The 22,607-nt window shown below is 48.8% G+C and overlaps 5 protein-coding genes across 5 annotated transcripts; all 5 read right to left on the reverse strand.

Moving 5' to 3' along the window:
- Nucleotides 1-440: 440 nt before the first annotated feature.
- Nucleotides 441-920, reverse strand: K444DRAFT_618767 (uncharacterized protein). Its single transcript, XM_024881391.1, has one exon. It carries the CDS (start codon nt 795-797, stop codon nt 573-575), a length of 225 nt encoding a protein of 74 aa, XP_024731205.1. The 5' UTR covers nt 798-920; the 3' UTR covers nt 441-572.
- A 3,351-nt stretch (nt 921-4,271) lies between these two features.
- On the reverse strand, nt 4,272-5,380 carry K444DRAFT_140718 (uncharacterized protein). Its single transcript, XM_024870535.1, has 2 exons — nt 4,965-5,380; nt 4,272-4,915 (listed from the first exon to the last, which is right to left on the reverse strand). Exons 1-2 carry the CDS (start codon nt 5,332-5,334, stop codon nt 4,431-4,433), a joined length of 855 nt encoding a protein of 284 aa, XP_024731206.1. The 5' UTR covers nt 5,335-5,380; the 3' UTR covers nt 4,272-4,430.
- Nucleotides 5,381-7,080: 1,700 nt separating this feature from the next.
- K444DRAFT_140686 (uncharacterized protein) lies at nt 7,081-7,783 on the reverse strand. Its single transcript, XM_024870534.1, has one exon. The coding sequence runs from the start codon at nt 7,600-7,602 to the stop codon at nt 7,153-7,155; it is 450 nt and encodes a 149-aa protein (XP_024731207.1). The 5' UTR covers nt 7,603-7,783; the 3' UTR covers nt 7,081-7,152.
- A 1,936-nt stretch (nt 7,784-9,719) lies between these two features.
- Nucleotides 9,720-13,375, reverse strand: K444DRAFT_618771 (cytoskeleton assembly control protein-like protein Sla2). The gene is made up of 5 exons (XM_024881392.1): nt 13,205-13,375; nt 12,976-13,116; nt 12,346-12,827; nt 9,883-12,296; nt 9,720-9,829 (listed from the first exon to the last, which is right to left on the reverse strand). Exons 1-5 carry the CDS (start codon nt 13,243-13,245, stop codon nt 9,746-9,748), a joined length of 3,162 nt encoding a protein of 1,053 aa, XP_024731208.1. The 5' UTR covers nt 13,246-13,375; the 3' UTR covers nt 9,720-9,745.
- Nucleotides 13,376-13,542: 167 nt separating this feature from the next.
- On the reverse strand, nt 13,543-16,871 carry K444DRAFT_618773 (uncharacterized protein). The gene is made up of 2 exons (XM_024881393.1): nt 16,312-16,871; nt 13,543-16,252 (listed from the first exon to the last, which is right to left on the reverse strand). Exons 1-2 carry the CDS (start codon nt 16,788-16,790, stop codon nt 13,855-13,857), a joined length of 2,877 nt encoding a protein of 958 aa, XP_024731209.1. The 5' UTR covers nt 16,791-16,871; the 3' UTR covers nt 13,543-13,854.
- Nucleotides 16,872-22,607: the final 5,736 nt, after the last annotated feature.

The raw sequence follows: 22,607 nt of genomic DNA on the forward strand, positions 1-22,607 counted from the left end.
AGGGGACCTGCTTCGCAAAGTTCCCAACAAGACCCAGGTCACAAAGTTGAAGAGGGCAAGAAATTGGCAAGAATACGGGTTTCCTTATCTAGCCCTTTCACTCGTTCACAAAGCTCTTTCAATATCGGAACCATTTTAAACCCAGTAGCGGAACCCTTTGCACCATAAAGGTCTAGAACGAGGATCACTCTTGACCTCGTGTTGAGGAATAATAGGATTGCATCTGAATCTTCGGGAGATCTATCTCAAAGTATGTGGGCTGAAGCGCTCAACGATCAAGGTACACTCTCCTTCCTTCCTAGCATGAATCCGGATGCCACGGAAGACCTACGAGGTAAGTGTTGCACCTCAGAAACCTCAACTAACCTTTTTACCACTCTTATAAGACTTCTGGGACCTATCCTGCAGCTTCCATTCAAACTGTCTCTTACCTCCAACCACAAATAGCGTAGTCATTCTCTTCTTTACATTTGTTCGGGTCATTCTTGTCCCCTTCACAGGTGTCCTTTCCCGTCCATCCTTCCCAGTGCTTCCCCGCATTTATCTCATCTTGGTCACTCATCTGTACCTCCTCATGGGGGGCCTGGCCTCATTGGTTGCAGGCCAAAATCCAGAGTCGAGATTCCGGGCAAGACGGTAAACGCCGATTTGCGTCTTCGAAGACTCGCTCTCCAGAGTTCTCTAGCAATGTTTGAAAGAGATGAATAGCGGGAAGCACACCATTGAAGTGGTGACAAACGAGAACACAAGGGGCAACTGCCAAAACGCGCTGCGTGCTGGATCTCCGAGTAGGCCATGTCTCTCTTGACACTGAATAGGCAAACGCGTTGGGCAGCTCTGGCTTCGAGAACTGCCTTTCCACTCATCCGCTCAGCTCGGTTCTCTCCTTTGTCACCCTTCTGACTTCTCCGGGGCCTGGCACTGTTCTCAAAGACCAGCTCGTTCTGGTAATCGCTGAATTTTCTCAGACCAGAGGCGACAAGCCAAAGTTGACCATCATCAGACACACTCGCGGTCGAGGAAGTTAGCGAAGCAGTTGCCAATATAATCGTTCTACAGCATCATACAGCAAAGTTGGATCTTCAGATCGAATTCCTACCCCTCTAGACACAGGTAAGCCACCTGAGTCCCAGAATACAAGACCGAAGCTGACACTTTAATGGCAGGGGATAATAGGTTTGTCTCCGATTTCATAATCACTGGCAAGACTTGCTCTGGTCAATCTCCTCACCAACTTGATTGCTGGCTAGGACCAAAGTTGTCGAACCACTTCTGGCAGAACGGACCAGCTCCGAGGATCTCGCTTTTAGGTGCTGTTGCCACCAATACTTGCCAATCTGATACCGCGAGTCTTCACCGCGTCTGTACAATGTCATGGCAGCGTCCCACTGTTTCTGGATGCACAGAATCAAACCACAGCTGCTAATATGGTTGTAGATGATATGCAGAGAAATTGTCAATCACCGGCTTGGTCATGGCAACGGGAGTCGAGACAATCAGCTCCCTGCATTAATATCCTCACGTATCTTGGATCTGACGAATAGCCTGCCCCTTTCCACCGCCGAGCACAAACAAAAAGTGAAGATGGACTCAGTCATACTGAAGGAATTGCTACCTGTCATGTTCTTCTGACTAAAGTCTGCATGCCATAGCTGTCAGCCTGTGAATCTGGTCAAACGAGATTTGATCTGTGGAAAAGAAGATACGACTAAGTCCACACACCGAGAGATGCCCTCTCATAGAACATTCATTCAAGTCGGTTTGCCCCGGGTATGTCTTCTGACACGACACATCCCAACATTACGGTTGGCCAGATCTGGGACACCGGTGTCCTGAGAAGGAGATATACCTCAGAGAGCTGGTAAAACCATTGTTGGCATCTGTTCACTTGCGAGTTGAGAAGGGACCACTATCCTTTGAACTGGGGCGATTGCACAGGAAATGACGACCACATTCAAGAAACTGGAATGTGCCTTTCAACACCTCCTCTACGCTGACAAGCCCATAGAAGTATATTTGTAGCTATTTTCCTTGCCATAGCCGACTTCGATGATACATGGACCCCTCCACTGTATTCGTCGTTTTCCAGACTATAGATATACCAGTCCAGACAAGCTTTCCGTATCAGCTGTGATAAGAAAGGTTGGTACAGCTGTGGCAAAATCGCAATACCCAATATTGCTACCTTCCGTGTCCAGCAACCAGTGCAAGCTATCTTGGTGATTATCTTCGAGGAAGAAGTGTGTCAATGTTCCGGAAATGAACTGCTATTTGCTGACTTACTATCTCTGGTGTACTGGAGAACTCCTTGCTTAGGAAACAAACCCGTTTCTTGGGAGATAGGAGCACGCAAACAAGCCTTTCACGCTCAGGACACCAACGAGAAATGCTCAGCAGACACCTCAATGCTGCTGTCAAGTCAAACTCAAGGCCGATAAGAGGAAGCAGGGTCGACCCCGCCCTGGGGCAGCACCAGAAAATTTGATATTCACGACTGGCTGCTGCTACCCTTACGAAGACAACATGCCCCTCAAGGTCTTCAAGGGTTCCGAGGAAGCATAAAGATGCTGCCAGCAGAGATAATGAGTCTATCAGGAGCGTTGCTGTTGGAAGCTGCGGCACTTCTTGTTGTTAGAGAGCAGAAGAGTTTGCCTTTTCATCCAGCAGCTTGTTCCTTTACGCAGCAGCGCCATATCTCCAGCGTTTTAAAACAAAGGCATTAACACACGGTATCCCAAGATTTTCCTACTTCCAATCTGCTCTTGACTAACATGTAAGACTACAATAGGCTTAACCATGTCTTTGGGCGTTGCTGCAGAACACATACGAAATGATTTTCACGCAACAGGCTGCACCGACTCAATATAATACCGCTGGAGGAACATCGGGGGCGGCGACAGGGCATGTTTGCGGTCTTCCTTGCTTCTTTCTCGAGCAAGATGAACTGAGTGGCTTTGCTGCAGCATTTCCTGCTCGAGATTCTTTGGTATCGGATTCGTCAATAGAAGCGGTATGTTTTGCAGCTCAGCGGCTTGAGAAGAGAGCGCAAGGATCACAAGGAACACATGCGCCTGGAGGACTTGGCTGGGTCCTTCTTGGTACTGTCACGATCGAGCAACGGCTGCTCCGGAGAAGGGCATCGAGTTTCTTCATGGCTATGGTTGAATCTTTGGTCTGCTTCCTCTTTCCAGATGGTGATGAGAACATTGCAGGCTAAGATGGCCCTGCTCCGAAGGTTTTGTGTTCAATTTGCTACCTGATAGATGGATCCTTATAAACCAGTGTTAATCTTCAATGATACTTGAGATTGCAGCTTCCCATTATGACCAGTGATTTGACCTATCTGATACTTTGATGCTGCTGATTTCTTTCCTCCCACTTCCCTTTCCTTCCGAAAGTTGATACTGCGATGCAATGATCCAAGTCCCTCCTGGATCTTGAATGTGTACACCTCAAGCCGAGAGTTCATCTACCATCCTCCAACAAATGCACCCACGGTGCAGCGCCTAGAGAAATATATCTTCAAACAATTTCCTCACGTGGAAAACCTCCCGGTAAATCTGAAACTCAGTGTTGATTGGTCGAAAAAATCCAACCTCCCCAATTTCTGACTATGACGTCGGGGACGCTGTGGTTGGTCGAAAAAATCCAACCTCTTCATTTCCGACCCTGAGAGCTCGAGTGCTGCTGTTGGTTGAAAAAAATCCAACCTCCTCATTTTTGACTGCGAGGGAGCGCTGTGGTTGGCCCAAAAAATCCAACCTCCTCAATTTCTGAGAGTCGTAACCATGGCAACGGCTTCGGAGACCAGCTGCACGTGATGTAAACAGTCACCCTGGAGAGAAGATGGTGAAGGGGGGAAGATATATCTCATCGCACGCAGATCACCATGGAAGGGAAGGCACTTGTGTTTTTTTAATGAAATTTATTACTATCTACTGCAAATTCTGGTGATCCGTCCTCTAAAGGCCAGTTCCAGAACATCTGATGATCATCACTTTCGTCGGCAGCGGCATATTAATTCGAGGTCAAAACAAGCCGCTTTTGTGATGAAGAAACGCAGTCTCATAACCATCCTCCCCAAATACTCTCCCCAATGGTGTTGTCAATAATGTTGGCGAAGAAACCAATTCCTCCAAATCACTTCCGCAAACGCCGGTGATAGAAGTTGAAAGCCAAATCAGTCTTCAACTGCCGTCCAAGGAGTGTCTTGAAGCCGCCAATCTCAGCACAAGGGCAAAAGACAAACGGTGGAACAGGAAACTCAAAGTGTGGTTTTGGTATTTTCAGAAAAAGCAAAGAGTAGAACAGATAAGAAAAGAGGTCGCAACCGCAAAAGGGTATCCGGAGAATTGATGGAAGGTGTTGTAACAACGAAGTAACGATGTGTTTGCCAAGAGAAGGACGAGTCGAATGATTGATGGTGTCTCTTAAGAGAAGATCCAGTCCAAGAACTCATTGCTGTGTTCATCATCATACTCCGCAACGGCACCCTCATCCTCGGCGGCGGCACCATCCTCGGTGAAGAGGGATTGACCGTCGAAGCCACCAGCACCATGGGTCATGTCATAACCGGCGTTGAACATGGCTTGACCGAATGCCTTGGCCTCTGCAATGATATCAACGTTGTCCATAGGAGTGATGGTGTACGTGGGCTCGACGGTGATGACGGTGGCACCTTGGGTGATTGGGGTGGTCGGAGCGGCTTCGGCGGTCAGGGCGACTTTGGGGGTTGCGGTAAGAGCAGCTTCCTTCTTCTTCGACATACGGCGCTTCTTGTCGGAGGACTTTCGGGGCTTGTATTGGTAGTCGGGGTACTTGCGCATGTGCTCGGCCTTTGCCTCAGCAGCCTTTGCGTGCCAGTAGTCGATAACGGCTTGTGGTTCAGCCTTCCAGGCGGCAGCAAGGTAGGTCGCTGTCAACTGTCAGCTTGATCAATTGAAGTCAAGAATCGGAGGACTTACAGATTTCGTTGTTGCTAAACTCAGGATGGGCCTCAACGATGGAAGGATGGAAGTGCTTGCGAAACAGGATCCAGGCGTTGGGTGGGCGCGGAATCTTATCGGCCTGTCGGCGGGCAGCGCGGGCTGGACCAGTTGCGACACCGGCACCGGCAGCAGAGGCATGAGCTTGAGCAGGAAGTGCGACGGGTTGACCTTGCAATTGAGGAGCGCCGGCTTGACCTTGGAGTTGAGGAGCGACAGCTTGCGCAAATTGGCCAATCGCGGGAAGCTGAAAGCCTTGTTGTTGTTGGAATAGAGGGAGGGGACCGAGGAACACACGCGGAGCGCTGCCATCTCGAATAAACGTTGGGACAGTGCCGCCGGTGGCCATCCTGGAAGATATATGTCAGCTCGAGATAGATCAATTCATAATGGGGAACTCACATGTAGCTACCAAGGATGAACTGGTGATCGGCATGGGTCCATGAGCGGAAGGTGCCTTCATCAATTGCGATGACGACATTGAAGTGGCTCAATTGGACCGAGAGCTGGGCCCACTGACCATAGACCTGTTGGCTTGGCATGTTGGCGTTGATGGCCTGTTGGGGCAAACCTGCTTGGTTTTGCGACATGGCGACGGCGACGGCGACAGGGGTGTTGGAGGTCGGTGCGATACCGTGAAGGTTCGTAGTGAGAATGAAGAAGATGGATGATGGGAAGCTTTCAATTGATTGAGATGAAGTTGGTTCCTGACGCAGAGAGAATCTGGGTCAGAAAGGTCGGTGTTGGAGGGTGGAGGTTGTGTCGAATGTTTGGAAGGAAGAGAGAGCGAGGGCGAGATCGGAATTTAATTTATAGTCGCATCTCAGCGTGGGAAAAGATTTGAAGCGAGGAACTAATTGACGGTGAATTGCTTCCGGAGGGGGTTCTTAGACTCGGAATCAGTTCCAACTTGGAATAAATTCCAACTATTCCAACTGTTTGACGAGGCGACAAACTCCCGGAGGTGAATCGGGCTTGAGCTCGCTCCGCTCCGCTTCACTTTCGAGTACGGTATCGAGATAACGGCCTTGGGCAATGTCACGATTGCTCGAAGATCCAATATAAACATGAATTGAAACTTGTCGAGTTCGCCTGGAAATGGCTCAAGAGTAGTCGCCGGCATCAAAGTAAGTAAGCCTTGGGTCAGCTACGAAGTTGGGGGACGCTGAATTGTGTGCAGACCCGAGACAGAACGGTTGAAGAGTAGTATCAAGGATCCTCAGAGACTCGGCTGCCATTCAAGGAGTCACAGACTTCTTTGAGAGCGCAAACCATTAGAGATGCGAGTCCTCGCTCCTCGAACAACTTCAGATCTCGAGCACTAATCTTTCAAGGCTTGGCAAGCTGGGACGTCAATCAGACCGGAACAGCAAGCGAGCAATTGCAGACTCCAATGTGCGGCTTTTGATCAACCTCTGCAAGAATACACGTTCAAGCATACCAGATGGAGCCACGACAATTGAAATAAGGAAAGGAAAGTAGCATGAAGGCTGCAAGAGACAAGAACTCAGCGGACTTCCCAGCTCCAACAACAAGAGCATGAATTGGGGCTTGCATCAAGGGTGGTGTGGATGCTTCTGGTTTCCTTGAAGTCCCGCAAGCCGGATGACATCCACCTCAGCACAAGTGTACTATGGCACTTCGTGGTTGCGAGTTCTCCGAGAGGGGGGCAACCATATTGTGCGAGAATAAGTTGGCTAAGATGCGGTCGTACGTGGCAGTGGGCGTGTTTGCAGAGTAGACTTGGCCGCCTGATTGGGGCTTGAAACACTTCTCAACTACCCCTATGCATTCAAATTGCGCTGGAGTAGCAACTTCATTGTTGAGAACACCCAGTCTGCTGACAAAGGTATTTCCTATTGCTATTTGCAATGGCAAGCAACGAGGGGAGGACCTCTTAGTGAGTGATCAAGTCAACGGAAGTCTGTCCGAGGAAACGTCAACTCAAAGTAACCCTACATATCTTTGCGGGCTCGCTTTGCTTAAGAAAGAGCAAATTTTAATCACGTTATGGGCTCCTTGATCAACCATATGTGAGTGATATGTCTCAGTCTGCAAAATGCTCAATAATCATTTGTTTGCGTCCGTGCATCAGCACTCAGCTGTGAGGAAAGCACGCCTCACAGACTGATGGCTTCTTTTCATCGGCCAACTTCAATCATCAATGCTATCCAGTTAAATGTTCAAACAGCAATGATCCTAGGGAACTGAAACCACAAGTGTGTTGACGAGGAATAAGGCAAGATGACCACGCAATTCTTAACTGAAAACAGAACAAAAAATTCTTTATAGAGAAATTTCTTGTTCCCGTCACGCATGGGCTACACCCATATTTCATTCTTTTTGTCTCAATTGCAACTTTCTCTTTAATCTGGGCAAAGATTATCGACGCTGATTTAATTACAATCCAACGAAATGGCCGCTGAACTCGACGGAGATCTTGCTGCAATGTACCAGAGCATCCCGCAAGTACACGAGAAATTGCATTCCGTATCACTGAATCATGAGAATTCCATGCATAAAATCCCTCGGTCTCAGGCAGAACTTGTTTTATTGGAGACATTTCAGCTTGCAAAACCTCCAACCTTCCAGGTGCAGATGTTGGGACAGAGCTCATTTGCTCGACGAGAGAAAAGATAAGCGCAAAGATCAGTTAATTCATTCATGACATTCAGATATAGGTGGTCAACCATGGCTTCAAATAATCTGTAGCTGACTCTGCCACAGCGTATTACAAGCCCATCTTTCCAAAACTGCAGCAAAAGGACGCATCATCTTTTCTAACAGCGATGTGAAATAACGACCCCTTCAAAGCCAAATGGACGATCGTCGCAAAAGCATATTCCAGTATCCGCGATGTAGTTGGTAAGCAAAGGGCCTCGCTTCTTGCATTCCTGACACTAGTCTGCTCAAAGATTGGCATCATCAATGCAGAAGACTACTTCTGGAAGATGAACTGGAAGCTCGAAGCTGCAGTTGATGGTCCAAAGTGCTGAAGCAGACTTCGTTTCCAGATCTCAGTTACTTCGGAGCGGATATTTTGTACACCAACATGACGCCAAAAGACGTTATACATTTCTGCGCACAGATGTGTTACATTCCCCAGCAAGTCGCCAACCAAATTGCTTGGCGGGACAATTTCACCCCAGCTGGGTCCTTACCAAGGAATCAGATATCTCAGCAGAGCTTGCTGGCTTCGTGCCCAGTGGCCCCACAGCTCGAGCAATCTACGAGTTCGGTCGGGGAAGGAGAAGCAGCAGCCGGCAGCTCACCAGCTTACTCCCCGCCAGTAGGAAGTGGCTTGGCAGCATTTTCGGCACCCTTAAAAAGGACAGGATCTATGTTTGATCTGTACAACCCCACCGGAAGGTAGCATCGACCGTATGCTTCGAAATCCCCAGGAAAGGTGCTTCTGTTGAACCTGTTTCGACACAGTGAACCTTCTGCTAACGTTTTTAGCCCGGGCTGATCCTGCATGAGACGGGTTCTATGGTTTCTGGGACAAGTTCTGAGATTTTCGTCTCTACAACTTGAGAACAGATCAACAGGATTGAGGATATGGTACACCTTTGTATGACATACACACCTCTGCCCTGACGGCTCCTGGAGTCCTCGAGATTAATCCGCGTTCATTGTGCATGGGAAGGACATGTCTTGGGTCTGCATGCGGAGTAGAGTGCGTTGAGCGTTCGAGGGGAGTTGTGAGCAATCATGTTCTCAGATTTGACCAATACAGAAAGAATCATAGATCTTTGCGACCTTTTCTGCGTTGAAATAAAGGTGCATTAGCGTGCAGCCAACAGCCAGGGTATGCCCCTGCCAGTTTTCGCTTCCATGCCACGATTTCTCTGGTACCCTGGTACAAACAGAGTTCATGACTCGGTTTTAGGGTAACCAAAAGTCTGCCATAGCCGTGGCATGGGAGAGTCTTGGGGGAAGATCGCGCTAAATCATATCGTCACATACATTGTCCTGCAGCATCCACAGAGAGAAAAGTGAAAACTAGGCTCGCTTCGCAGTCAATTGATTTTCTGCATCAAGCCAACTTTCAGCCACGGAGCTCAAGCAGGCCCATCTCTGAAGGAAGGGAGACAGCTGCACCAACTCGGTTTTGGAGTTTTGAGCCGGTCTGGAAAGTGGTGAAAACGACGCCCCACGATTTACTGTGACTGCGCCTGGATCATAGAAGATGGGGCTAGCGGGGCTTGGATTGAGCAATTATTGATAGAGCACATCGCATTTTTCTTCCTGGTGCTTGACTTGCTTTTTCGTGTACAGTTTTGCATGTCCTGTTCCTTCATTGGATAGCACAGTGTTATAACAGGCTTTTGCGAAAGACCACCACACGGCGGACGGTCCTTCTGTTTGAACACTTTTGTAAAAGAGAGTAGAACGTTTATCAATAATGAATTCAGTTGCTACCCTGTGGGAAAGGTGGCTTATGTTGAACTTCAAATGCAGCAATAGACTCCCGGCCGGGCAAGTCAAGAATTTTTCTAGTTCAACATGCCCAGCAACGATGACAGAGAAGTTGGTTGTTGTGAGATTGTTTCAAAATGATACTTGCTTGGCGTTTCAATGATGAACAAAGGATCCTCGGCCCCAGAAAACATTCTTACCAGCCTCGGAAAAAATGTTTCTTTCAATCTGTAATTCTTTGTTTTGACTTGCTTTCTAGTTCTTGCAATTTTTCCATTGTCGAAAATACTCGCTAATCTACCGTACACTCACCAGGGCTGAACCACTATCTCGCATCCAATCTACTCCTGATATGACACCTTCCTCATCTCACCCAGCCTCTGCCTCGCTGCCGCCAAGTTGTTCTCCAGCTGCAAGATCTCAACCTAAACGTAGGCATTAGTAAATATCCTCTTCTGCGGATAGTGATCACCCATACCTGCTGCTCCATCTCCCTGACCTTGAACTCATGCGCTCCCAATTTCGCGTAATCCACTCCGTCATCATCCTGATCACGGTCTTTGATCATACTCTGAACTTGTCTGACAAGTGCTCGGCATGCTGCCCCAACAGCTTTGCTAGCTTGTTCCAGGGACTCTTGACTCTTGCTCATGAAGCCTGCCTTCACTCTGCTGGCCGCCACAAGCTGTGCTGTCGAAGCAGCAACATCATTAGAAGCGACGATCAGCTGCTCTGGAGTATTGCGCCCGGAGAGAACACCGTCCGCAGTCTCAATCAAAGTGTTGGTGGAGGAAGCCACGGCCTTGGCTGCTGAGATAAGACCTTCCGTCCAGCGATTGTTCTTCTTGTAGAATGTGCTCTTCGAGGATGTACCACGACCAGCTTGGACAATTTCCTGCTGAGTCACAGTTGCTGCTTTGATCAATCTCGCAATTGCGTTTGTAACAGCAATGGCAGCATCGAGAATCGAGTCATGTATGCGAAGCTCGTAGGTCGAGTAGCCATCCTTGGGTTTCGACTTGAGCTTGGCAAGCCTCTCAGCCGCAGCGTTAATAGCATCGGCAGCTTTGTTCAACTCGTTATCAACAAGATCCCCCAAGTCTCCCTTGTTGTTAGAGAGCTTTCCGCTGTTTGGAGCAAAAGCATCCACAAGCTTGCTGAGCTTCTGCAGGTTCATTAGCACTTCGTTGTTGCTGTTGATGACTACATCAGTCTTCTGCATCGGATCCATGCCGTCGAGTCGGAAACTTTGAAGACCGCGGAAGAACTTGACGGTGGAGAGGGCGGACTGGCGAGCGCCGTTGACGAGTTGATCAGCCTTCTTGTCATCGGTGGCAAGCCGTGTGAGACCCTTCGTGTTGCTGAGGACATCTGCAATTGAGCTAGCAAAGACATTGATTGTTCGAATGATCTCGGCGTGACTGCTATTCGGGCCATCTGCGATGAAGTTGTTGAAAGAAGTGGCAAATTCCATGGCACTCGATGATGCTTTCTCAAGCTGTGAGAGCACATACGAAGGCGTTGCATTCTGGTTCCCGGCTTGCATGGAGGAATCGAGCTCATACAGAGCATCATCAACACGTTGAACTCCACTCTGAAGGACTGAATCAATGATGTCGTTGATTTTGGCAATGTTTGAGAGGAGCATGGCGTCAATCTCTCCATCCAGTGCTGAATCTGTCGCACCTCGGGACATCTCCAACTCATTGAGCTTGATCAACGTGTCATCCAAGCTTTGCTTGTAGACCTCGAGCTCGTCTTCCTTCTCCCGCAATAAACGCTCGGCATCAGAGCCACCCTCGCTATATTTTGTATGAACATCCTCCAGGGCACGGGACTTCTTCCGAAGCGCTTCTTCAAGGTCTGCCATCTCGCGGTTATATTTCGAAAGCATGGAAGAAAGTTCATTGCCCTTGCTCCGTTCCAGATTATCAGCTCGGTCAAGAGCCATTCTCAGCTCTCTCTTCAGCTTCTCAAGCTCCTCCCGATTCCCACCAGCAAGACGGTCTTTGTCATGCAAAGCTCTATCTCTCTCTCGAATCATATCAGCTAGCTCGAGATTTTTGGTCTTGATTTCTCTCTCGAGCTTTTCCCTCTTGTCAATGGCTTCCTGCGCCGATGCGGCCTTCAGCTGGACACCCTTAAACTTCTGCAACAGATCCAGATGCTCCTGGCGCAACTGCGAGTATAATTTTGCCAAGGCCTCGTATTTCGTCCGCCAAGTGTTGACTTGTTCTTGAAGAGCCCTGATCTGGTCATCCTTGCTGCCAATCTGTTGTCCATAGCTGTTCTGAAGTTGGGCAAGTTCCCCCTCGAGAGCCTTTATCTTTTGGTCATACTGTTGCAGCATGAGCTGATCCCGAGCATATTGTGCTCTAGCATCAAAGTTCTCCTGCTCTAACTGTGCCATCCGACCTTGTGTTTGCTGCTGAAATTGTTGAGCCAGTAAAGCCTCCTGATCCCGCCTTTGCTGTTCTGCTAGCTGCCGTTGCTGCTCCTCAAAATCGCGTTGAGCCTGCAGTTGAGCTTGTTGTTGTGCGTAAAGCTGTGCAGCCTGTCGCTCCTCCAATACTCTCTGCTGCTCCTCATATTCTCTGTTCTGCCGTGCCTGTTCATTCTTCCAGAATTCTCCGATGTCGTCTGGCTCATCTACCTTCGGCGCTGGAGGGGGTGTGATTTGTCGTTCAATTTCTTGCTTAGGACGTTGGGGTAGGCGTGGGGCAGATTCGTCTTCGGAGAGCAGGTTTGGAGGTTCTTGGGGAAGCTTGGGGACTGTGATCAAGCTTGTGAGATAGCGAAGGTTGGAACATTCATAGTAGAACTTGACAAGGCGATAGTGCTGAGCATCATATCGTTGTCTAAGTGGCTCTAGAGCGTCATCGTCGCCAGTTGCTGTCAACTCGTTAGGCATTGGGCAGCACATGGTAACAAGAGAACCCACTGGTGTGCATAGCACGGAGCATGCTTGTGATGAATTTGTAGATTCCGTAACTTTCTTGCACCAAAGGAACCAGAGCAGATATCCGGCACTCGTTATTACCTCCACTTCGAAAATGCGAGAATATCAGCTTTTGAAATTGCTCGATTTTATCTTGAAGTGTCATCAAGTCGGAGATTGTCTCATAGCCTTCATTCGGATCATTGATTCCCTTCAAACTAATGTATTCCTCATACTCGAATGTGCCATTGAAATCTGGGTGTTGCGAATGGAAAGATAGTTTTGCAAGCAAGAAATGGACATATTCTCTGATCAATGGGCCATATCCTCGCAAACCTTCTCCAGACATGCCTCGGTTCAGACTGTCTATCCAATTCCGGTTGGCCATTGCCTCTCGTAATGTCGATGGGTGGCCTTCTTGCAGGACCTTGTGGACGGTAATCAAAGCTTTGAATGTCTGCACTTCATCCGCCAGGATGGGCTGCCTGTATTCGGTATCTCAGCGTCAGCCTTGTACTCTGTTTCTTTACGAGCCCTCGAGGCGCTCTCTCCAGGGGGCTCGGAAAGGTGCAGAACCGTAACAGGGCTACAACATTGTTCTACAATAACAGGGAGATGAATGAAATGACTAACACTTTCATGCCGGCCCAAAAGGCCCCAGAGCTTTTGTGGTCCCATGTGTATACAATGCAGCTTCTGACATGCTTGCGCTTCGGAGCCGTTTCCTCGATACTCGTAGCTTTTCGAATATTGATCGCAAGTTCGCCCTCGGACCTGTAGTAGGGGTATTTCAGCATGACGAAGAGAGCACAAGCAAAGCCATCAAAAGTTGGGGAAAGTGATAGCTCTTGAGGCAACAGACTTGGTATGGTCAATATTCCGCGTAGTCGCGAGAGACGACATTCTGACAAGCACTCAGCGCACACAGCTGATGGGAATAATGGATAAGGACAAGAAAAGATGAGCAAAGAGAATGTACTAGGTGGAAAGAAAAGTTGAGGTGGTTGTCGTAGGCGTTGCCTGGTGTTCATCGAAATATTACTGAGGGCTGCCAAGATATTAGCGTGGAGCTGCGTAATGGGGCGCAGGCACGCTCTGGGAGGTAACGTGACGCGATAATCTAGTGGGACCAGGATTCTGGGTTGTCGAGTCAGGTGGAATTATGGAAGCATGGGATTTGGTGGCAGAAGAGCTTCGTTTTCGCGGGTGTTTGTTCATCATTGGGCTAAATTTTGACTATTCGCCATGTAATTTCATGAGAAACTCCTCGTCATCTCTCATATCTCAGTGAAGTGTTCCATATTTTTACACCTTAACTTTCCAATTGCCCCTGGGCTGCGTAAGCCACTTAACTCCAACAATAGGTCGTCTAGGAGTCCAGAACGGCACCCACCCTCATAACGCCTTAGATCCATGCTGAATGCGTATTAACTCCACTACCGACACCTGATGTTCCTATGGAAGGCCCCTTGGAAAGTTACCCAATTCCAGTTTCAATGTCTTATCTCTCTATCATAATCCAGCATCCTCATCAACAAATGAACTCTTAGCCCTTGCCTCTTCCTCTTGAGCAGAAACCCACGACGGAAGCCTGGGCCCATCCTCTTCGGGGCTGCTTGATAAAACTCGATGAGCTGGTCGTCTCTTTGGAAGGGCTGGAGGTTCATGGAGAGAAATTTCTTGCTCCTCCGCCTCATCCACATCGTCCACCCACGGTTGAATATAACTTGGAACGTGTTCAATCATGGGTGTTGTTGGTTCAGAATCGCCAGCAGGGGCCTCAACGACAAGAAGGCCGTCATCTCCATGATCAACATCCTGTTTGGGCTCTTCTCTACTTGGTCTCTTCGGCAACGGGGGTGGAGGTATGGGGTGACGTTGGATATGAAGTCCATTCGCTTCAATTCCTGCATCTTTAGTCTTGGTAGGAATATTGGGAGGAGGAATGGGTTTCCTTTTTGGCACAGGCATCGGAGCCGTCTTGGTCTTCTTATCCGGAGGTGGCAGAGGAACTCCTGGCGGTGGGAGGGGTTGGCCACGCCCCATTACCAGTGGACGAGGAGGATCATCTGATGGACCGTCTGCTTTCTGATCGCCATGGCGTTGGATTGCATTCCAACCCCATTTCTTTGCCGTCGCTGCTGCGTTGCTTACAGCAGCTAAGGACAATCGTTTCGTCTCAGCCGTAGATGACTTTCCAGAAGACGCAGTAGAATTGGTATTCTCCCGTCTGAGATCACGCCCGAGTGAGCCAAAAGATCTCGTTGATGGTGCTTCTGATCTAAATGAAGCATTACTCATACTTGCTGGGCTTGGAGGGTATGAGCTTGGATTCGAGAAGGGGTTCGAACTCGAGATATTGATCGACGCCTGCGGCGTCAAGTCGTTTTGGGTGTCCTTCTCGGACTGCTCTGACTCCCGTGAAGATACCGAAGACTGACTGCCAGCTTTATCGATTCTGGAAGGTCGGGATGGTGAACCCACAGGAGTAGACGTCTGCGAGAGAGCAGAAATCGCAGCCATTGCATGACTGTGCTCTGGAGGGGTGGAATTTGATGCCTTAATGGCGTCGGCATTTGTAATATCGGTGCTGACAAGAGGGCTGGAAGTAGTGGCGAATGATCCTGATCGAAGAGCTTTAGGCTTCTCCGACGAAGGGTGTGTCTCAATACTTGTAGAGGATCCACTGGATTTTGATTGACCTAAGTTCAAACCGAGATTCAAAACAGACTTTGCCCCTTTCCTTGCATAAGCGGTGTTCGGTGGTGAAGCATCGATCAATGGTGTGCTCATGCTCTTTTCAACATGAGGAAGAGCCATAAATGATTCTTCGTTGTCATCTCCAGCTTCCAGATGCGCCACTTCGTCCACGTCGCCGTCTTGAGCTGCCGCAATCTCTGGATCTTCAGGACGCCCAGGTTGAGTGTCATCAGCCCATATTCCACCTCTCCAAGGCTTGTTCTCGGTATGATAGAATGGGGAGTCATCCCAGTTCGGGAAGACGAGGCTCTCGGCGATGACTTCCTTGATTCTGTTCTCGATTTGGCGCAATATAACTGTATATGTAATCTGCCTTGCACTGACGATTGGTTCAATTGTCATGTCAATCTTAGGCATTGTCTGAAAGGTTAACCACAGCCGGTTTGAGGGTGGTGGCTTGATACGGATCATTGCATGGCCTTCAACTCTCTTCACCACTACTGCTAAAAGCAGATTGACTTCTCTTGCTTTGAACCTTGTCCCGAGCTCGATTCGAGCCACCGCTGCGACTTCTATTCGGAAATTCCCAGAATATTTCACGTCAGCCTCGACAACCAATTCTCCATCCACTGTCAAATCCTTGAGCCGTGGGTTGGTGATGACTGGCGCTGCCTCACCCATGTCTATATCCCGCAGAGAAATATTCGAGAGGAATGACGGTCTCTTCACCCGAGAAATCTTCTTCGTAATCTTCGACCTGATGAAATTTGAGACTTCGGAAGTTTTATAGAGAGCCAAAAACACCCTCCCAATTGCGGCATTGATCCATCTAGTCTGTAGATGTTCTTCCGACGAATGTAGCCTCTGTACCAGCGTTATGATATCCTTCACATCGTATTGTATCGGTATCGGGGGTTGGTATTTCTGTCCAGGGTTCCTTTCTTGATTCCGTAGAAGTGTGAAATAGAAGTCCTCTTTCATTGAGCAGTTCTCTGAGAAGAGATAGAAAGGCTTCGAGGCCCGGCCATCAGGCGTGATCTCCCCAATGTCTGTTCTTCTTGAAAGACACAACGCATTTCTCTTGATAAACAGCTCCCCCTCTGGTGTCTCGTCGCCCCCAGAATAAACCGAAACTTCATGATGTGCCAGGGAGATGACATGTCGGACTTCCAGCTGCTCGTCGTCGTCAAAAAGCATCAGATGGCCGTGCCTGTTGAGCAATTAGAACTGGCCCAAGCAATTTCGAGATACTGGAGTGTACGCCCATACCTAAGAACAACATAAAAAACATTGCCACCTCGTTTCTGTGGTTTACCAACACCTTTGTTATCTAGAGGCGAGTTGTTTGACTTGCGGTCGAAGATGCTCCTGTACATGCTCTGATATACACTTGGGCTTGCAGCAGACACTGTTGCAGACCCAACAGGCGTGTTCCTCTCGGGGGGCTTTGCGTTGATCCCATTTGGCGTGTATTCCCGAGAAACAGAGAAGTACGCAGCTGCTACATCAGCCTCGTGGCCACTCCGTGGCTGGAACTTCTCCCCCAACGTCTTCTGCGCCCGTTTGATAGCATCAACATCATCGCCAGGCTGAACAATCGGGCCCGTCTCATCCTCTCGATATGCAGTGTCGTCTCGGATGGGGAATGTCAGGTAAGCATGGGCGAGGATTGCTATGACGATCAAGGGAAGGAAAGTAAGGCCACCCAGAATGTAGACAAAAAGGAACGCCAGCAGACCACCCATCATGGCATCTCATCTGCGACTCGATCAAAGATAAGACGTTGTACAGCGGGCTGCACATGGAGGCAAGGCAAGGAATTGAGGACAAGGTTGAGCTTTGGAAGTCAGTCGCAAGGTCGGCTTCGCGAAAGAGGCGCTGAAACCAAAATAAACAGTCAGCCAGCCATTAACCTTCACACGTGCAAGAGTAAAAAAAATATGACACTTGGGAAACTTATTATTTGATCCTCTTATGAATGTAAGAAGAAACTAAGTGCGTTCTTGTCCCCAAGTGAAGAGGATACATAGGCAACTTGGAAGTTCCGCGGGGTTGGGAGGACGGCTGATGACTGAAGCACCCTTTGACTCGACAACATCTTGGTCAATTGCTGGATGGAGTATTCGTGAATCACATGTTTCAATCCAGCTGGGTCAATACCCTAATCTCCATAATCTTGATTTAGTGTGGTAATGCCACTCCTCCGGCCATCTCGCTTTGCAAATGCTTTAGATTACTGGTCTTGTGAACGCCAGCCTTGCCCATAGCCCCAGCTACCAATCCAAATCACCCATATCTACCTTCAATGTCGACAGCTCCTTAATCACAGGCTCCACCATTCCCCTTTCCGTCTTCAGCCTGGCTTTCTGACGTGTCCTTGTATAGAAGACTGGGCAGTCTTTGCTATCACATTTCACTTCGTCCAGGGGCGATACCCCAGAGCAGCTTTGGCATACTCTCTGCAGGTCAAGAAGCCTTCTTTCCGCCTGATTGACTCTCGTGCGCAACGAAAGCAGAGAGGTTGGCTTGTCTGCCAGGCATTTCGGACAGATAGCACCTTCCACCTCGAGCTTGACCTTGCAGACTAAACAGGAAGAGGACTTCATGTAAGATTCCAAAGTCTTCTTGCTGGTGGCAAGTTCTTTCGAATGGCCCTGAAGCTGCAAGTTTGCATCAACGCGGCGAATGCGCTGGACTTTGGGCATTTCATCATACCAATTCCGTACGTTGGCTCCAACAAGATTGAAGATCCGCTCCAAGGGAGGGATGAGGTTCTTTGATATGTAATATTCCGCATCCAGTTCGCAGTGGTCGTTCTCAAGAAGCTCTTCTGGGGCGACGCATCGATCGATCAGCCTCGCCCCTGGAGCCCCAGTAATGACGACGTAAGGCACCCGTTCCCCATACTGAGGTTCTGCCCGTGCATCTTCCAGCATACGTTTTGTACTGATGAGGGCCCCCGGGGGAGGGGGACCTTTGTCACTATAAGTCCCTAGTTTCACCTCTCTAGCAAAACAGAAGTCTTGCACAGACACTGATCCCTTCATGATCTTTTCACACTGCTTCTGGAAATAGATCTTCACGTCGCTTAGATCAGCAGTCCGAAACAGAATCTTTAATGCCTTTTCTTCGATTTTTTGCTCTGCTGGTGTGCCGTCTCGCCGTACAGTTTCGATTCCCTTCGCATCGAAATCTGGTTCAGTCTGGTTCCTGCTTTCATACTTAAAGCCGACGTAGCGCTTCTTTGCCAGGAGGACGCAGGGAAGGTAGACCTTTTCAAATTTTAGCTTTACAGGCCGAGGATTCATGTTGGTAACTGTCTTTGCGATCTCTTCACCTATGTCGAATGCTTGATCTTTCGTGCGACCTTTCAAATAGACAAATAAACTGTCCGTATCGCCATACACCACTTCGGCACCCCAACGTTTGACCGAATGAATGAGCGCAATAGCCTTCTCGAGCGTCTCACGCCCAGTTTGAACAATGCTATCAGCAATTTCAGAACAGGGCATGCGGCCTGAGAAAGAAGCGGAAGTATATCCATAAGTGACATTAGCTATAAGTTTCAGTGCCAATTGCCTGTTGTTGAGTAGACGTTGCAGTGCCTTGTCGTCTTTGTCGACCTTCATGCCACTCTTAACCATAACCCGAGTCTCAAGAATCTCGCCCAACATCTTTGCAAGGAGAGATTTCCTAATCTCTGGTTTTGTGTACATAATTCCGTTTGGGGCAATATTGATATGGTCTTTCAGAAGCTCAAGCAGCCGCTGCTGTCTCCTGAATTCTGTGAAACCCATCTTGTTCGTGCCACGCCAATTGACGACTCGTCCAAGGAAGGTGGAATAGCAATAGTTGTAGGCAATCATAACACTTGGATACAAGCTCTGGAAGTCGAGCACCAGTAGGGGGCTATTGTAGAAGGCGCTTTGAGGTTCCATGACCAATGGCAAACACTCCAAAGCGTTCTGCCCTCCAACTTGCTTTCTACTTGGGGACACGAAAAGGAAATTCTCTGGCTTTGCAATCCGGAACATGAGGGATTCGACTTTGAATTGGGATCCACGCGAGAAGACAGAAAAGAAATCGACGCCGAGAAGACGTGCTTGCTCACTCGTCCTTGGGATCAACTCATTCTGCTCCAGGATCTCCAAGTCGAGCTGCACTCGCGATACATAATAATTGACCGTCTTAGCCAGATCTCGTGGCTTGCCATTTGTATACCATGCTGTCAAGTCGGCCCAGCTGAAATGGGGAACTCGGCGATGCAACAAGTGGAATGCAACATTCTCCATCGTATATTGAAGAAGATTGAGCTCGCTCCTCATTGCTCGCCAAATGTTGATCATATGCCTGCCTGTCACACGTATCGTTGAAGTTTGATTGAAGCCCCACGTGTCATTCTCCTTGCCAAATCGTCCATGAGATTGAGCTTTCATACGTGAGAATTCATCGCAGAGATTGTAATCGTACTTAAGTCGTGCACGCTCAATCAGATATCCCCAAGAACCGCCATGAACCTCGTAACCAGTCAGGATGTCTGGATCAAAGCTCCGAACAATCTCAACCAGTCGAACGATCAGGTCTAGCTCCAACGTCTCCTCTTGGACCTCACAAGCAACTTGTTTGCCAATTTTTTGTGCCATAGAACCGTCCTCAGAGAGTGCCACAATCCCAAGATGTGTGCCTTCAGCGATGCCATTGCTCTCAAGCCCATCTTCGTCCGATTGCAAGCACCAAAAAACGCATTGTACTTCATCTTCCTCCGGATTGGGGACGAAATTTCCCCTTGTGTTGACATGGACTTCTAGACTCATAGTGCTCATGTATTGTGCTTCATGTCTAACGCTGGTAGTCTCTTGATTCTGCGTGTACTTAAAACCATGCTTGTCTTTCTGCGTGGGCCCGTCAATCTGCGAGAGCTTGCCCTTCTTTTCAGGGCTCCTTGTGGTTTGGGGTCGAGCTTGAGCAACCCGTTTTGTTGAAACAGCAGCAGCTCTTTCTCTTTCGTCGGTACGAGACCACTGTTCTACTTCCGCATATGTGGGCGGCGGTTGTGAAATTTCCCAACTAAGGAGCCCACAATTGCGCCTTTGAATTTGGTAGCTCTTCTCTTCCTTGACTCGATCCAGTATGATCCTAGGCTTCTCCCCAACGCTTGCTTCAGAAGTACCAGTGGGATCGAAGCCAGGGAGGAAAGGGACAGTCAAACTCTCAAGCCTAAACTCTCTTCCAGCCCATTCTCGTGCCCGCTCAGGTACATCCAATTCGTTACTGTAGAAGGCATCTTGGTAGATCACAGATGGAAGGTTGAGGTCCGGCATTGTTGAGACTACAGAAATCTCAGATGGTGGAAGCTCACTTATGGCTAAGACTACGTCTCGGTTGTCCTCTCCGAATTGACGTGTCATTTTCTGCACGACGCCAGCTATATAGGTCGAGGGTCTTGAAGAGCTCGATTGAGCTCCGGAATCTATCCTGGTTTGTCGGCTTGTATCTTGGGACGATGGCAAGAAAGGCTCAAAGGAGACATGCTTCGCCGTAGTGGAAGGACTGGGTTGAGAAGCGCTCTTTTGGCTCAACCGTAGAATGGTTGATGGGTCCTGCGGGTCCTTGACCACTGGAAACAGAAGAGGGTGTGTTTGGGTTTTATCTATGGTTTTCAGTGAGTCTTGGGACGACTTCTTATTCATCGAGCGGGAGTTTCGAGCCAAGCCACTAGCCGTAATATTTGTTGGCTTCGATATTGTCGCAGTGGCATCCCCCAAATTAGTTTTCAAGGAAGGATGTGTGGAGTGACTGGCCGTGGGAGATTCATGGACGACCTTTTGGCGTTTGCTCAGGACACCAGCAGAAGAGGGAACTGAATATTCCAGGCGTTTACGGTTCATCCCTGCTTTGTCAATCGGACTTGTCCCATCTCCGCCTTCAGAATATGCCGAATGCGCAGCTCCAGGCTCATGACCCAGGGAATCTTTCCCAGTGCCAGCTGGTCCTAGTATGGCATCGAATGACGAACCTGCCGCGTCTCCTAAAATGTCCGGATCTGCAAGGTCAAGAAATTGCTCTCCATGTTGTTCGCCAGCTGGGCGGGATTCATCGTCAATGTCATGCTCCAATTGTCCAGTGTCCTTTGAATCGAGGTACATTTCCTCCACTTTGTCGCCTTGCGTGTTCTGGGAAAGCTGGATCTCTCTCATTGCCTCTTCATCAGAGTCGTAAGGAAAATCGTCGTCTTCGTCATTCATAAATCCGATTATCCTTTTCTCATCTACCTCTCTCTCTTCCGTCTCGTCAGGTTCATACTTAACACCTCCAACGCCAGCCCCAGGAGTCAGCCCTAATGCTGGACGCAAATTTTCCGGGAAGAGATCTTCAACTGCTTCTAGAGCTGTCTTCACCGACGACTCAAACGGTGTTGGCCGGACAAAAGTATTAAATGAGATTCTTGCGCCATCGCTATTGCGCTTTTCGTCTTGGATCAGGGACGTAACCTTTTCTCTGTATTCTTCCTCATGGATCCAGCCTCCTGGTTGAGAGTTTCGGGGATCTGCTGACATTGATACCATAACTTCGGGGGGGAATGGGCTGCTTCCTGGAGCAGGATTGGACATCCGTGACTTGCGCCTGCGTGTTTCGTCTCTCCAGAGACCAGCCATGCTGTGTACTAACTTTTCATCCGGAGCCAATGGGTTAAGCCGTTCAACGAAATCATGATGAAGGGGACGCGGTTTGACATTTTGTCTATTCAGAATGTCTTGAACGGAAATATCCACCTCGATAGAGCAATGACTGACTCTGGGAAGATTAACCTCATCGGTGACCAGCCCATCAGGGATCGAGCGGTCATGCCAGAGGTGAGAGAGACTGTCCATTTCCTCATATAGAGGCACCGGGGCTCGAAATTTGACCTTTCGACAGTCGATATACCCACACCCGTACAAGTTGTAGTCCGTCATCCACTGAAGGAGATATTGGAGATGTGCTTCATAAGGTTGAAACACCTTCTTCATGACAACACCTTGTCGCAAGAGGTCTGCTAGTCGGGTCATAACCATAGGGTTCAACATGTATATCTTCAGGTAATATCGATATCCAACATGAAAGCCATAGAAAGGAACTCCTTTGACCAACGTGATCCGCGCAACAAATTTGGCATTGCCATCGTACATATTCCGTCGGTAACTGACTGCAAGTGCAAAGTCAATTGACAGATGGAGGCGATGAATGTAGACCCCAACTGGACATATGTCAGTCCGCGCAAAATACTGTGTTCGTGGAAACATAACCCACCTTCATCTTGAACAAGACTCCCATTGTATTCGATGTAGAGGTACGGGAAAGCGCCATGGATATGCGCGCAGACCTTTTGTCCAGTCTCAGTTGCTCCAAACACCCTGATAACAGGTACTTTGGGCTCCTTGTTTATTTGCGAAGGGTGGACATTGCTCCGGAGAAGAGGGTCATAACACGTCGGGACACTCTGATAGTGGTCGATGCAGTTAAGCCGTACTCGGAAAAGATCCATAGCAAAGTAACTCGTCAGGGAGGACGTAAGGTATCATCAA

The sequence above is a fragment of the Hyaloscypha bicolor genome, assembly GCF_002865645.1.
Source record: "Hyaloscypha bicolor E unplaced genomic scaffold K444scaffold_136, whole genome shotgun sequence".
Classification (NCBI taxonomy): domain Eukaryota; kingdom Fungi; phylum Ascomycota; class Leotiomycetes; order Helotiales; family Hyaloscyphaceae; genus Hyaloscypha; species Hyaloscypha bicolor.